Raw genomic sequence first — 16629 nt, forward strand, 5'->3', positions numbered from 1 at the left:
TGATGTTGATCAAAGTTTATTAAGGTTAATAATTAGTAATCAGGGTGGTGTGTGTTTACAATAAGCATCATAACTTTTAACTTTGCCACTATAAGTTCAAAATAACTTCAAGTTCAAATAATGCCACACCCAAAGGTCACATAAACAAAATTATGATTGACTCACAATAGGCCACAATGACAAAGACAGCGCACCATTTTAAATCTCTGCATTAATTATCACCCATATTTTGAGAAGAGCTTAAGGTAAAAAAAAATTAAAATAAAATAAAAATAAAAATTTAAAAAACAATAAAAAAAGTCACTCTGAAAATTATTTTTAAATTTCTTCTGGTGAAAGAATATAAAGAGTCCTCAAACATTACAAAATGATTATTAGAAAAAATATATATAAAAGCACAAGTATCAAATACAGAGGTTACAAAAAACATAACATGGCATTCTTGTACCTGACTGAAAACAACATAAGTCAAGGTTACTCTAGGTAGGCACTTTCAACCAGGAAATGCTTCATGGGGATTTTCCAATGGAAATCCCATTTAGCCTAGAACTGGCTGTAAAACCAGTAGTTGGTCATGATTGCTCTTTCTTTAACTCCAATCTACAATCAGTATGCAGTCCACTATAAGCCATGGTAATGCTTTCAGGGCACTCAAGTGATCGCAAAAACTCATAGTTTATCAAAATGTAGATGACTGAGCCTCTCAGTGATATTGCTTATTAAATATCTTTTGATGCATGTGATAACTGCATGTTTTGTAAACTGTTGTTAAATTTGCATTGACTTCAATATCCATGCAAAAATAAAAGTAGACGTATATAATTTATAGCTCATTTTAAATCTGATGACTACAATATTGTGGTTTCTAATCTCTCAAAAAATTTTATGTTTGGAAATCTGTTTAAAATCCCACACCATGCATATGCCCATTCAGTTCAGTTACTGAAAGCACACTGGAGTGGTACCAATACAATAACTGGCGTGGTATTGGAGTGGTACCAATACAATAACTACAGTATCAAATGTTGACACAATATCTGCCATATACCCCTCTTAAAAAAATAAACAAATCAATTATAAATAGGTTACAATGACAACTGTATTCAACCTTGGGATTTCGCATATCTGAACGCCAGTGCACATATGCACAGTGACTCTGAATTTACGTATAGTTCATTTGCATGTTCAGCACCCAGAAAATTGGTTTTGGTAGAACTCTTCTCGGGGTGAGTCAGGGCCATCACTTGTATATTTCCCAAAGAGAGATCAGTCCCTAAAACCCAGGATCATTGCAGATGATGAAAAGGTTTCAATTCCTTGTGAGAAAGTTTTTCTCCAGATTCTCCAAACGGGTCGTCATTGCTAACAGTGATAGACAGTTAAGGAACCAGCACAGTGTTCTTTGAAAAGATTTCAAAACAGCTTTTTTGTAGGGTATCATAAGGGTTATGAAATACTTGCTGCAAGACATACTGAAATATAACAGTGCTTGCTGACACACCATCACAGCAGTGATTTATTTAGTGCTCCTGTCAAACCCCCACCAGGGGCTTTGCTCCATGAAATGGTGTTTTAATGCAGTTTATAAGTTTCTATTGTTTAATATACTGTCACACCCTTGATATCCTATGAAATTAAGTAAACAAATAAAGTGTTTTTAAAACATTTGCATATTCTGTTTAAATACAAGGTGTCACAAACATGATGAATAGAGGATAACATTTTCTTTTGTGCTGTTTTTTTTTAAATTCAGAAAATAAACAAAAATAGAAGAGTCAGTGGTTAAACCTATCCACTGTTATTGAGACAGACATGTTTGTGGACTCAGAGTCTGGACAAGGGCTCTTTTGAAGTGCAGAATGACAGATTAGATAACAAAGAGTCATTGAAGCTGAAGTCTACTTGGCCTCAGCAGTTCCTGTGAGGAGCTAGACCAGAGAGGCCAGTCTGTAAGAGATCAGACGAACAGACACAGTGTGCTATACTTGCTCCATACAGAGGAGTCTCTGTTCAAGGCCCTTTGGTCAAAATGAGTCAAGATGATGTGAAAGGCTCTGCAAACAGCAGCAGTGCCATGTACCCTGCCTGACAATAAAATGCATGTTTTATAAAACAAAAGATATATAGCATTTTCAATAAATGTATATGGCACTTTTATTTGATTGTATTGGCACTATGTGTATATATTTTTACCCCAGTTTGAAGAAATCTGTTGCTGAAGAATATTTAGAGTGGTAAGATACAGAACTGTAAAGGATATATTTCTGGTTGAGTTGGATCAGAGTGGTCATAGTAGCTTGCTGGAACTCTACCAGGGTTTCACATGCACAGGGGTCCTTCACCTCGATTTCACCCTGACTCTCCTCTGAGAACAGAAAAACAGAGCAAGAAGGAGAGAATGAAAGAATAAAAATACTTATATTGTGATGTCTGGAAAGATTTCATTTTTGCAGAAAGACCCACATAAAATATTCAAGAAAAAATGCAAACCTTTTGCCATACATAAAATTTATGAACTGCATCCTTTGCCTTTTTGGCCCACGTTGACAGTCTGCTCAAGATGGCGCCAGAGGACAATTTCTCAGGTGTGACTGCACGAACTCATCTACATACAAACCTCAATGCTTCTGTGTTGACCCGGCTCCTTTATATCAACTGTGCAGCAAAGTCTAAATAGAAGTGCTCTGCATTGTACGCACCCTAGCTTTATAAATATAAAACAGTATTGACTAAACCTGGACATACCTGGGCAGACATTGAGTTTCAGGTTCTCTGCGATCTGGCTGATGGCAGTGAAATCGGCAGTGTAAAAGAAATGCTTCTCCACAGGTTCAGAGGCAATCTCCCTCAGCTCATCCTCTACCGCTTTGCCCACGCCAACAGCATACATGGTGATGCCTTTAAAAGAGCAACTGTGAATCTCTACATGCTGACCTACAGCCTGCTACAGCTTAAATAAAAGGAAATTGATGTGCATTATACCATTATTTAGAAAAACGCTTTTAAATCAACAATTTCAGTGACAAGCCTGTGCACTGAACAGGTTCAATTATCCTTACTCTAACACACTACCAGTCAGCATGCTTATATTGCTTATGAGATGATTTTACATTCTTTGCCCTGTTTTATGAAAATAACCAACCCACAATTATTGTTAATTCTACACCTTTCAACTCTGACCTGCATCCTTTGCCTTTTTGGCCCACTCTGTAATGTCATCCTGAGAACGTCCATCGGTAAACACCAACCCAACCCGGGGGATGTTCTTTGAGGCAGCACGGGCACCCTCGGCCTCAGAGAAGCTGTTTTCCACCATGTGCTTGAGGGCCAGCCCCGTCATGGTCCCCTTCTCCATGTACTCCACCTTCATCACAGCTGCCTTGATCTCATCCTTGGTCTGGTACATGCTGAGCGGGAACTCAGTCCTCACCCGGCTGGAGTACTGAATGAGACCCACGCGTGTCCCACGAGCAGAGACATCGAGTCGTTCCACGACCTGGTTGACAAACTGCTTGACGAGCTCAAAGTTCTGGGGCCGTACGCTTTTCGAACCATCAATCACGAGGACAAGGTCAATATTGGATGATCTGCAGCCTCAAAGCAATGCAAAGTTGGTTACATTTACATTTGGGTTTACATGTATTTGTTTATCAGATGCTTAAATCTGATGCAAACAAACAGCAGGTTACATGCAGTGAGATACAAAATGCAATCACCTAGAACTTACCTATTTTCTAACATTATTCTAGGGATAAGAATAAAACTTAGAAGAAACTCTTAAGTACCTCATGAATACAATGTTATTTAAAGTTTCCCAAACCTAACCCAAACCTAACTAGGGAATTTTTAGCAGGAATGAATGGTAATTCAATGAACACTGTGTAGTACATACTTCCACAGCTACTTCCATCCTCCTGTAGAAGATGACCATCCGGGCAGATACAGTGATACGACCCTGGAGTACTCACACACTGGTACTCACAACCATGTTCTATTACATTGCACAAGTTGTCGGCTACATAGGACACAAAAAGATATTGGTTTGAAGAAAAACACCTCATTTCAAATCAAGAAAAATAACTGTGATACACTGTACCATAAGTATTTTTTCTATGAACAGTACTGGTATAAGTTAACATTTTAGGGGTTCTATTTAGGCAAAAGTCATTGGACCTAACTGATCTTACATTTCTGTTAATTCTATGTGGTTCCTATTAATTGATCGACTTCAGAAAATGGGGCATCTATACTAGCATGCTGCTTTAACAGAAGCACCTACCTTGCATCTACACTCAGTAGCCATTTGAAAGGGACATGTATCTTCTACTTGTGTTTTAGTGACAGACCATAGCCCATCTGTTGGCATTTGTGATTCATCAACCACCATCTACCCTATATAGGAATGACCTGGGCCTTTTTTCCCCAAACACTTCATAGTATTAAGATAATCTTAAATGAAAGAATTAGCATTCAGGGTCATACTTGCTCTACCATTTAACAATGATCTTTGTATTCTTTTGAGAAAAGATTCTTTTGAGAAACCCATCCCAGTTCATTGACACCTTACCAGAAATATTTTTCTACAGGGTGAACCTTGATGAATGTGCATACGTAGGATTTATTCTAAAGATATGAGCTATATTGTGAATGTAACTATAATATCAATTGTACATTAAAGAACCTTTCTTCTGGCCAAAGAGTAGTGGATCTACTTCTCTTAGGAAACCAGTGTCACAGAATGCCCCCCCCATGAGACACATGGTATGGCCCGCCGCGTGCAGGGGAATTTCCATTTGTTGCCATGGCCTTGATGATGGCACACACCTGCACAGGGTTGACGTTGAGGGTATGTCTGTTTACTTAAACTCCTGTCAGTGTGGGCCTCATGGTTGGTCATTGTTAGTGTCGGTGTAGAATGTTAGTGTCAATGAGTGTGTAGCCACTGTTAGTGTAACCCAGCATTTGTATCATTTTATGTTGCTGTTGTTACTGTTTATATTGCTTGTGAATTCCTGTTCATTAGTGTTATTATGTGTGAGTGCCATGAGTGTCCTTTATGTTTTATGTCATTAAATGTTTCACATAGTCAAGGGAGTCTGTGTGTCCTGCTCAACGCCCAGCCTCTAACTTGAGATGCAAATACCTTTCCCAAGAAGACTGTGACAAAATGCATCTTCTAGCATTCTGTTTGGAATTTTTACAAGGTTGTATTATTCTTTTTATATATGAGCATCCTCTTCCATCTGAATGCTTTACATTTCATAAATTCATTTTTAAAAATATAGAGAACATATTTTTTCTATACTTGAAAAAAAATTCCCTTGGCAGTCTGAAAAGGTATTTTAACCTTTAAAATACCTTTAAAGGTATTTAACCTGACATATTTTAAAGTTTTCATTATTTTCACTTACCATATCTCCGTTCCTCTTTACATACTTCAAACATTATGCACATTCTGTTTTGGATTACTGCTTAACTTAGAGATCAATGAGAATCATCTGTAATATGATTCTGTCCAACAATTGCACAAAGAGCCAGTAATCTGCCTACTAGAAAGCTGCTGAAAACACTGCCAAATTTTGAAATGATACTTTCCAAAATAATACTAGGTCATATAATTATTTCAGGGTGTGCATTCATGGTGTCATATCTAAAGAATGTTTAAACATAAAGTATCTCAGAAATCAGTGTAATAGTATCACTGAGATAACATAATAATAGCACTTTGTTCTGAACTACTGAATCAAAACAGACACTACTGAAGCTGCAAATTAAGTACATTAACTTATGTCATTTTCACTACCTGTGAACAGCTGACTAAATAAATTATTGTCACTGTTTATTATCTGCAAGAAAAAAGAAAAAGAGCAACTCAGAAGAGGCATATCACTGTCTTAGAGACTAATGCTAAATATTTATTTTGGAGCTCCTCCACTATCTGGGAGAACTGGGAAGACCATTAAACATTGGAGCAGGACGTTTTCTCTTTTTTGTCTGTGTTGATTTTGAACATGAACTTATTGTTCCTGGAAAAGGTGCAGTAAGTTTTCAGAGCAAATAGAGCCACTTGGGTTGTTTTAAATGGGTTAGACAATGTGGGAATCATGTTGTGATGTGGTCAGAGCAAGAATATGTTATATCAATTTGTTTTAGCTCTGCATGATGGGGGAAAAAAATAAAATAAAACTTTAATCCACATAAATAAATCTATAAAGTGTTTTTGCAAACATTCTTAATATGAATCATTTGCTATACTCATCATTAATTAGAATAACTACAGGTAGAATAATTTTAATATTAATATCCAAGAAGGCAAACAATTAAAATAGACATCATTAGATGGTCATGAATCATTGTTCTTTAATCTCACACATACCTTGGCAGGTCTTTCCGTCTTCCTGGAGTGTGTATCCTTCATTGCAATGGCAGTAAAATCCATTGAGTACACTGACACATTCATGATCACAACTGTGATTCCCAAATGAACAATAGTCAATCACTGGAAGGATAAAGAAAGAGAAGATTTTACGAATTAACATCAATGATCAATGCTTCTACAAACACAAAATTTCAGTGAAGTACATATGGTCCACTGGTTCACTGATAATACATTTGTTATTGCACAATTTGCACTTTTATGGTCAACTTATTTATTTGTTTGTTTGTTTGTTTAAGTCAACTTTTGTTAGTTCTTGAGATACACAGTAACGGACTTTATTAGGGTAATAAACCAAAATTGCACCTTTGGTGTTGCCATGCACGTTCATTAAGTGAAACAATACAGACTAATGATTCTGCATACAAGTGTCACCTCCAGTGCTAAGAGTACATAAACTCGCAGAAGAAAAAATGGTGTGAAAGTCTTGAAATACCCAGTCACAAGAATCCCACAAAAAAGCCTAATCTGAACTGCATGGCTCATGTACAGAAGCATCACATCACAGGATGACTTTTATGTTGCATGTTAACACATGTATGTTCACATACAAGTTTCATGCAACGTATGTGTGCATGACCTGCAGTAAAACACTGCAATAGTGCAATGTACCAGAAGCATCCAATGACATGGAACAGTTTGTAGTTTGAGCAGTAGATAACACTAACTTGTGCAGGTCTTCTTATCATCATTGAGTGTGTATCCACCATTACAGCTGCAGTAAATGCCATTGAGGACACTCACACACTTGTGCTCACAGCTGTCATTCCCAAATGAACAGAAGTCAATCACTGGAAAAGTTTTAGATGAGAAATGTATTTACTTTTAATATAGTAAAACAATATAGAACATTCATATATAGAACATTCATATTGTATAATTAAAAAGATAACAAAATGTGCAAACAATTACAAACACAATGCCCAGTATAGTCTTTCAGATGGAATTATGACTTTTGCATATACACTCACCAGCCACTTTATTTAAAACCTCTTACAGGTTTGTAGATGTTTGGTCTTGTACAATTTGTGGTAATCTTCTGACCACAGACTGCTGATTAATGATTTGGCTGCTGAGTGTATATTTATATACAGATCATCCTAGACCTGTGGTTCTCATACATAGGGTCGCAGCCTGACCATGTTTACAGAGTGAATGTTAATAAAAAATAAAACTATGAAACTAAAAATAAAACTATGAAACTAAATAAAAAATGAAACTAAGTGGAGTACTATGAATTGCCTCTAAACACTTGCTAATGCAACTACTGTCACAGTGTTACACTTTTAGAAGTTTCTTTTCAATTTACACATTTTTTAATCTCAGCAGACGTCTTAAGAGATGATTCAGCAAATGAGTTTTGATAGTTTCATTTTGTGTAATTCTTTGGCAGGATGTAATAGAAAGAGATGGGGTTGTTTTGCTTCTTCAAAGATTCACTGTTCTGGAGAAATACTGTTCTAGACTAGAGTGACTAGAGGTAGGGTTTGTGAAAAAATGTGGGTATGATTACTTTTGAATCAAGTAAAAGCTGCGTTAAACAATTCAAATAGATTAAGCAAGGTCTGAAGATCTGTATTTTGGAATATAGTGTGTTTGGAGTATGTACAAAGTGTGTGCCTGTGTGTATATTTTTGTGGGTGTGTTTGGACTGATCTTGGGCCTGCACTAACTTGTGCAGGTCTGTTCATCTTCATTGAGAGAGTATCCCTCTTTACAGCGACAGTAAAAGCCATTGAGGACACTCACACATTTGTGCTCACAGCTATCATTCCCAAATGAACAGTAGTCAATCACTGGAATTGGTGGAGAACAGTGAGAAATTCTGGAAGAACTTTTGTAAGAACCAGATAAGCAAGCAAAGCAGGTATTAAGATGCCAGCATCTTTTGGTATTTTTGGTAAAGAACAAATAGGATGCACAACTAAAACCAAATAACTTGGACTGCTAGCAGAATTTGACAGAAAGTTATTGATTTTGATGGGAGAGAAATGAAGCCCTGGTGCTTAAGGTAAATTTCCCTCCTCAGTCATGTATGCTTGAACAGTCATTTAAATAATACAGGAATACCAGGAGAGCCATTCTCTTAAGAGGTGTGGGTCAAGTCTTTCTCTATATATAAATATTTATGCAACAGTACTAGAGAAAGAATGTCTAATACTGATACAGTAAATATTGGTATAATAATTGTATTCACACAAATTGTCTTACTGTATCAGTGATTTAATTAAATGTTTGAGTCTATACCTATTTCTACAGTAGTTGCTAAAATGTCAGAGGTAAGATCTTTTGTTACTGTGAATTCAACGTCCTATCAAACTTACAATTGTCAATAAGTAAGAAGTCTGAGAATAGTCTGAATCCTGACATATTGTTTTTATGGACAATAGTGGAATTTGGCAACCCAGGTAGCAACTCTATAACAGATAACTTCTTTTGATTATTTGTAATGTACCTTTATGGATTTAGAATACTTTTTCACATTTGTAGTGGCTAACTACATTTTCTTGAAGAACTTATAATCTGTGCATTATGTGTAATATATTTAGGAAATGGTGTTCAGTTCATTTATTACAAATTATTAATGGATAAACATGTGTTCTACTGTAACCCTCCATTTCCACAAGTGTCTGATGACAGTTCTGGAATATCCTTTAAGAGCTGTGCATCTAAGAGAAAACTGTAAATAGGTAGAAGGCAGGCAGTGGCAAGTAAGAACTGAGAATTAAAAGCATTAAAAGCAGGTCATAAACTGGCCCTATTTTGCAATTATTACTATCAGAAATGAACTGCAATTTCCTTGGATGGGACAAAATATGTTTCAGAAGACTGATAAATCGTAACTGTCATTTTGTATTTCTTGTCTCTGAATCTCTGACTGTGAGCAGAATTTAAGCCATTCTCTCTACACAGAACTTGGCCATATGTGAGTGCTTTCTCATGTGTACATGCCACATGTAAGGTCATCTTAACTGACATCTGGGCTTAAACTACTCCACTGCATTTTTTTTTTTTTTCACTTTGGTGTGTCCAGTTGTCCTGTTGAAGATTTGTTCTTACATTTTGGTTTTGTCTTATTGCAAGATCAGTAATGTTCTTGATGTCAGTCAAATGCCAAAAAACTGGCTTCCATAATAGGAGTGTGCTGGTCCATGGCTTCATTGGTAAAACAACATAATTAAAACTTTGGACCAATTAAGTTTTTTTTTAGCTAAGATAGCTAGCCTACTAGTAACTCATTAGTTCACTTTAAAATTGAATGTGAATAAACAGAGTGAATCTTAAATATTATATATTATAAAACTGCAAGGTAGACATAAAAGAAAGAAGAATAAAGGGAAATAAAGACTAATTAATGGGACAGTGACTTACTTCCATACTTTGTAAGGGAATCTGTATGCAAAAAATAATTTTGGTGTTTATATTTAAATAGGTCACCTTAAACCACTGATAACACTAAAATTAGAATGTAATATCTGTATCTCCAAGTATCTGCAAGGTCAACGTTTTTTGCTTTCTCAAACTACTGTACAGCTTTTACATTTGGGGATTTGGATGAGATTAGCATGTGTAGCATGTGTAGCCCTCACTAACTTGTGCAGGTCCGTTCATCCTCATTGACAGAGTATCCTTCATAACAGCGGCAATAAAAGCCATTGAGGACACTCACACACTCGTGCTCACAGCTATCATTCCCAAATGTGCAGTAGTCAATCACTGTAGACAGATTACAAGGGATAGATAAAAAGAAAGAAAATAAGAATGACGGAATTAATTCATTCATTCATTCATAATTTAATGTTCATGCAGATATCTATGTTTAAACCCATTATTCCAGTTTTGCTTTATCATCAAACAGAGGTATAAAAGAATGATTTTGAAGAGTAATTCTTTGTTATTATCTTACATTTAGTCATTTATTTATCTATTACTATAGTTAATATATATACTACTTATGCTTGGAGACCAACAAGCAATCTGTTGACACTGGTTGCTGTTAGATGATATAGAAAAACTATAAAAAATGTATATTTAAGTGCATGTTCCTTTTAATTAATAATTTAATTATTGATGATATGTGGCATGTTCTTTGTCCCTCACTAACTTGTGCAGGTCCGTTCATCTTCATTGAGAGAGTATCCTTCATTACAGCGACAGTAAAAGCCATTGAGGACACTCACACACTCCTGCTCACAGCTATCATTCCCAAATAAGCAGTAGTCAATCACTAAAACAGGTAGAGAAAAGTGAGAATTTGTGTCATTTGTAAGTGCAAAAAGAGCAAGCAAAGCAAAGCAGATAATTAATGTGAAAGGAAGAAAGAAAATGTGTGACAGGAACAAAGAAAATCAGTGGCTTGCTTGCCCTCACTAACTTGTGCAGGTCCTCTCATCTTCATTGAGAGCATATCCCTCATTACAGCTGCAGTAAAAGCCATTGAGGACACTCACACATTCGTGCTCACAACTATCATTCCCAAATGAGCAGTAGTCAATCACTGAAATGGGTAGAAAAAATAAGAAATTCTATACTTTAGAAAGAAGAAGAGTAAGGGAACCAATTGTGTGACAGGCAGAAACAAAATATGGCGTGGTTGCCCTCACTAACTTGAGCAGGTCCTGCCATTTTCATTGAGAGAGTATCCGTCATTACAGTGGCAATAAAAGCCATTGAGGACACTCACACACTCGTGCTCACAGCTATCATTTCCAAATGAACAGTAGTCAATAACTGAAACAGGTAGAGAACAGTGAATATTTGTGTCATTTGTAAGCACAAAAAACAAGCAAAGCACTAATGTGAAAGGAAGAAAAGGCTTTGTTGGCTTGGTTGCTCATACTAACTTGTGCAGGTCCTCTTATCTTCATTGAGAGAGTATCCCTCATTACAGTGGCAATAAAAGCCATTGAGGACACTCACACACTCGTGCTCACAGCTATCATTCCCAAATGAGCAGTAGTCAATCACTGAAACAGGTAGAGAACAATAAGAAATTATATGCTTTAGCAAGAGGAAGAAGAGTAAGAGAACTAATTGTGTGACAGGCGGAAACAAAATCCGGCATGGTTGCCCTCACTAACTTGAGCAGGTCTTCTCATCTTCATTGAGTATATATCCTTCATTACAACGGCAGTAAAAGCCATTGAGGACACTCACACACTCATGTTCACAGCTATCATTCCCAAATGAACAGTAGTCAATCACTGAAACAGTCAGAGAGCACCAAGATATAATTGGCAAATTAGGAAGCATTTAAAATTGATATGAAGTATCACTTATATTTTAGAATAATGCTAATGCATCGCTCTATAAAACTCAAGGGTGCAGAGAATCTTTTAAATCTATGGGTGTCCCAGAGCGCATTGAAGTTTGAATGCATATGGTGTAGGAAGACAATAAGCAGACAGAAATTTCTTTTTTTTTTTTTTGCCACTGTCAAACACAAGTATCTTTATGTGCTTGAAAGGGTAGATGTCCAGACAACAAAAACTTTAAGCTGCAAGCAGCCTTTACCCTTCTGGGTTACTACTGTTGTCTTATTATATTATGAGAGGTTTGCACCTTTTGTGAACTAAATTTGATGATTTTAGGATCAGAAATGTTCATTGTAATGATATGAACTTCTTTGCATTATTAATCTGCAACATTGTTTAATGTGCAATTTATTTATGGCTTCACATAAACCTAGGTTACTTAAACTGGGAAGATTAGGGTAATTGATGATAAAGACACTCAATTACTGTAAGTTTCAAAATGTCATAGTTCATTTAGGGAAATACTATAGCTAGAACTTCCCCCAAGTAAAACTTCTGATGCATGTGTATGTGTATGCATGTACGTGTGTGTGTCTTGGTTGCCGTCACTGACTTGTACAAGTTGTTTCATCTTCGTTGAGTGCGTATCCTTCATTGCAGAGGCAATAAAAGCTTTGAAGCACACTCACACATTCGTGCTCACAGCTATCATTTCCAAATGAACAGTAGTCGATCACTGAAACAGGTAGAGAATGTGAAGAGATTATGCATGGATTTTCACTGGCAGCAAAACAGCATCAAATCAATTACAGTATAACTTTTAACTATATTAATATGAACAACATGTAATTCAGACTAAGTAAGAGGGTAGAAAAATAAATAGAAGCATACAGCTATTGTGTATGTTGAACTACATGAATTTTCAAAACTGTTTTGATTTGCCTTGATATAAAAAATCTGTAGTTCCAGATGCAGATTGAAATTTCCCATATACTCTTTCAGAATATCAGGTATATAATTGCAACAGGATGGTTTTATCTTGCGATGGCATCTCCTCTGTTTCTATGGTATCTAAGACTCCTATCAGTTTGACTCACTCTTAATTAGTTAATGTTTGGGGCATGTTGCTTGAATGTTCATTTGGATGTTTTGTGTCTCATCCTGGACAGTGAATTTTACCATTTGTAGGACCCTTCCCACCTCCTGGCCACTAATACACAGTCTTTAAATGTTAGATTTTGGAGTGTTGCATGGATAGTAAATTATTTGTTGGTAGCTTCCAGTTAAAGACCAGTTCAAGACTAGAACCTCAGCTAGAATTCTTTATGGTATAGCATCAACAAGGAGTTGTAAACATTACTTTGGTTCATGTTGATATGAATACACCACATAATTGCTACGAATTTATCCACAGCCTACGGATGCTGAGGAGGCTGCTGAAGTGCACTGAACCCATGAAACTGACTTGAGATGATTGATGATTTATGAGATGATTCATTATAACATTGGAAGTAACATTGGGAATATACATATGGCTAAACTGTAGCCAAGAAAACATTCCCCACACCATTATACCACCAGCAGCCTGAACTATTGAATCTACATATTGCAGCAAAAATCAAGATTCATTTAACCAGGCAATGTTACCTAATCTTTAACTGTCCAGTTCTGTGAGTTGTCAAGATTCATTTAATCAGGCAATGTTCCCTAATCTTTAACTGTCCACTTCTGTGAGTTCCCTAATGATCCTTAATCTTTAACTATATAGTTTCTGTGAATTGTTCCTAATCTTTAACTGTCCAATTCTGTGAGTTCCCTAATGTTCCGTAATCTATAACTGTACAGTTCTGTGAGTTCCCTAATGTTCCCTAATCTTTAACTGTACAGTTCTGTGCATTCCCTAATGTTCTCTAATCTTTAACTGTACAGTTCTGTGAGTTCTCTAATCTTTAACTGAGTTGGTGCCCACTGTATCCTCAGTTTTCTATTTTTGGCTGATGAGAATGGAACTTGGTGTGATCTTCTACTGCTGTATCTGTCTCAGTAGAAAAAAGCTTCACTGTCCTCAGGGCATGATGCATTGTAAAATGATTCACTATCCTCAGGGCATGATGCATTGTAAATTCTGAGATGCTTTTCTGTTCACCTGAACAGGGTGGTTACCATAGCCTTCCTTTCAGTTTGAACAAGAAAAAAAAAAACTCCTATGACCTGTCGCAAGCTGTTTCCTACTGCTCCTTGGATAGTTTTTTTGTTTGCTTTTGACACCATTCCCTGTAAACTCTTATGACACCAAACCCTGATACTCTGAGATCAGTAGTTTCTAAAACAAACCAGTCAAAATCACTTCTAACATATTTTGTATTATAACTTAGTTCAGCCTCTTGATTTGTGTCTGTGATTTTTTTGCATTGTGCAGCTGCCACAGGATTGGGTGATTGAATCATTACATAATGGCAGACACCTTGTGGTTTAGTTAAGAAAAGTGGATTGCTTGTGGATTTCCTTAGTTAAATACAAGGCTGCTTTAAATGTAGCCCATTCATCATACTTTTCTAAAATTCCAAATAGTGCAGGCCATAAATCTAAGCAGCCTTTTCTACTATTAATAAACTTCTTCAACCTCCATCTGAGGATGTAGCTGGTTGCCTGGAAAAATTCAATGAATTTCTCAAATTATTTCAAGCTAAGTGCCATCTATCATGATCTCCCTTAGATTGATCTTTCTGATTGCACTCCTTCTTTTGTCACCCTCCCTGTTTATATCCTTTCTGATATTTCTTCTGTCAATACAACCTTTATCACTGAGATAATATCAAATTCCAAAAAGATATAATCACAACTTTCTCACCTCTCTTTTAAAGTGCTGTCTCCCTGACATTTCTGTTGTAAGTGATATCATCAATCTGTCACTTACAACTGGTTATGTTCCCCATGTTCTAAAACTAGCAGGTGCCACCCTCATTATTAAGAAAGCCATTGAGAATTTCAGACTCATATCCAATTTGCCGTTCATCTCCAAAGTCCTAGAGAGAGTCGTGGCCTCCCAGCTGCTTGACTCCAATAATCTCTTTGAGACTTTTCAGTCAGGCTTCTGCCCGCATCATAGCACCAAAAGAGTTCTTATTTATATCCTTAATGATCTCTTTATGTACTCTAACTCTTGTTCTATTGGCATTCTGCTGTTACTTGACCCCACTGCAGCCTTCAACACAGTTAACCATATTTTAATTACATGACTTTTAAAAATCTGATACTGTTCTGTTCTGGTTTGAATCATATAGTTTGAATTGATATCTAACTAATGGGAACCAATTTGTTTGCATAGGCAAATATAAATCTGACACTACCTTTGTTAGTCAGGGTGTTCCCCAAGGATCTATTCTTGGCGCCATGATTTTTATCATTTACATCTCGCCCCTCAATGATATTCACTGTCACTATCTTAAATTCTGACAACACTCACTTCCTGTGAATATAAATCCTTCAAACCTATTCCCAGCTCATGCCTTGATCTTTTGTATTCAAGAAGTAAATTCCTGGCTATGTGTGAATTTCTTGCAGCTTAATGCCCATAAAACAGAATTTCTTGTTATTGCCACTAAATCTTTTATCTCTTCATTTTCCAACTCTGTACTGGTTGTTGGCAATATTCCTGTTAGCCCCTCCACCACTGCATGAAACCTTGGTGCTCTTTTTGACCAATGTATGTCATTTGAACTGCAAATAAAATTGCTGACTAAGTCTGCATACTAATATTCCCACAATATTGCCCGCTCACACTCGATGATGACTCTTAAAGACATCTGTGTAGGTTAAATTACGTCTAGGTTAGCATGTACAAAATTCTGCAGATGGAGTCTTTGTCCCCACTAAGAAATATGTGCATATCACCTGCATCTTTAAACAGTTACATTATTTACCCATAATTAAACACATTCAATACAAAATTTTGTTACTAAACTTTACAGCACTTTACAGCACTTCCTGGCCAACATCATGTAATGCAAAATAACTCCATCCATACATTCCATCTTGCTCATTAAGGTCCTCTGACTCAGGTCTCCTTACTGTCCCCAGGGTTAGTCTGGCCACCATGGGTGGCTGGTCATTTGGTGTTGCAGCACCTTCTCTCTGGAACTCCCTTCCTACACCTATTCACTCCTGTTCCTCTCTTTCTACCTTTAAAACTCATCTTAAAATCTTTTTTCTCAGTATTTTCATTCACCATTTTAGTAAACATTGTGTTTTTGTGAAAGGCGCTATATAAATCTAACCTATCGTTATTAAAATTATTATTATTATTATTACAAATGAGCAGGTGTATAGGTTTTAATATATACATATAAAGTATACCGATGATGATAGGGAGGGAAGGAACAGACATCATAACTCTGCATAGGATGTTCAAGAATGGTGAATGTAGTTGTTCAACATTCTATAAGTTGTGTGTTGTTGCAAAAAAAAAAGTGCTGAATATTACAACTCCATGAAGGTCACATAGGGAAGTGATTTTGGTCAGGAAACCAAACCTAGCACAGAGGAAGTATGAACCCAACTAAACCTTAAATACGACCCAATCACCAATCTAATTAAATCACTAAAATCAAGCACCTAGAGAATAAATCATAAACCAGACTCATATCTTTTTGTGATAAAAATCTCCTGACTGCAAGAAGCTAGTACTATTTGTATCAAATGAAGTAGACATTTGTTTTAAGAACTATTTGTATTAGGTTGAAGATGAACAAAGTTTGTATTAAGAGAATAACAGGAATAATCTCAGGAAGCATCATGTGCAAGACCATGTAGAAATGTAGCAAATATAACAAAGAACTAAGCTAAGCTCACAAGCATTTATTCTTAGTCAACCACCTTGCACATATACACATAGATAATGAAATCTTTGTTCTTGCATTGCAACACTATTTTTGGCTG

The 16629-nt window shown here is 36.3% G+C and overlaps 1 protein-coding gene across 4 annotated transcripts in view; it reads right to left on the minus strand.

The window, feature by feature from the left end:
- Positions 1–16629, minus strand: part of matn4 (matrilin 4) — a 24817-nt gene continuing 8188 nt past the window's right edge. The window contains exons 7-21 of one of the 4 annotated variants that reach the window (XM_081718123.1): positions 12305–12427; positions 11518–11640; positions 11281–11403; positions 11045–11167; positions 10812–10934; positions 10542–10664; positions 10031–10153; positions 8110–8232; positions 7105–7227; positions 6377–6499; positions 3893–4015; positions 3181–3594; positions 2746–2898; positions 2261–2365; positions 1–1368 (exon numbers count right to left, since the gene is read on the minus strand). In XM_081718123.1, coding sequence (XP_081574249.1) covers positions 1310–1368; positions 2261–2365; positions 2746–2898; positions 3181–3594; positions 3893–4015; positions 6377–6499; positions 7105–7227; positions 8110–8232; positions 10031–10153; positions 10542–10664; positions 10812–10934; positions 11045–11167; positions 11281–11403; positions 11518–11640; positions 12305–12427 — 2084 coding nt within the window. In that variant the 3' untranslated portion in view covers positions 1–1309. The remainder of the gene's footprint in view (positions 1369–2260; positions 2366–2745; positions 2899–3180; positions 3595–3892; positions 4016–6376; positions 6500–7104; positions 7228–8109; positions 8233–10030; positions 10154–10541; positions 10665–10811; positions 10935–11044; positions 11168–11280; positions 11404–11517; positions 11641–12304; positions 12428–16629) is intronic. The other 3 variants (XM_027004974.3, XM_027004978.3, XM_027004980.3) reach the window with 3 other exon arrangements.

The sequence above is a fragment of the Electrophorus electricus genome, chromosome 7, assembly GCF_041902795.1.
Source record: "Electrophorus electricus isolate QZ-2024a chromosome 7, ASM4190279v1, whole genome shotgun sequence".
NCBI lineage: Eukaryota > Metazoa > Chordata > Actinopteri > Gymnotiformes > Gymnotidae > Electrophorus > Electrophorus electricus.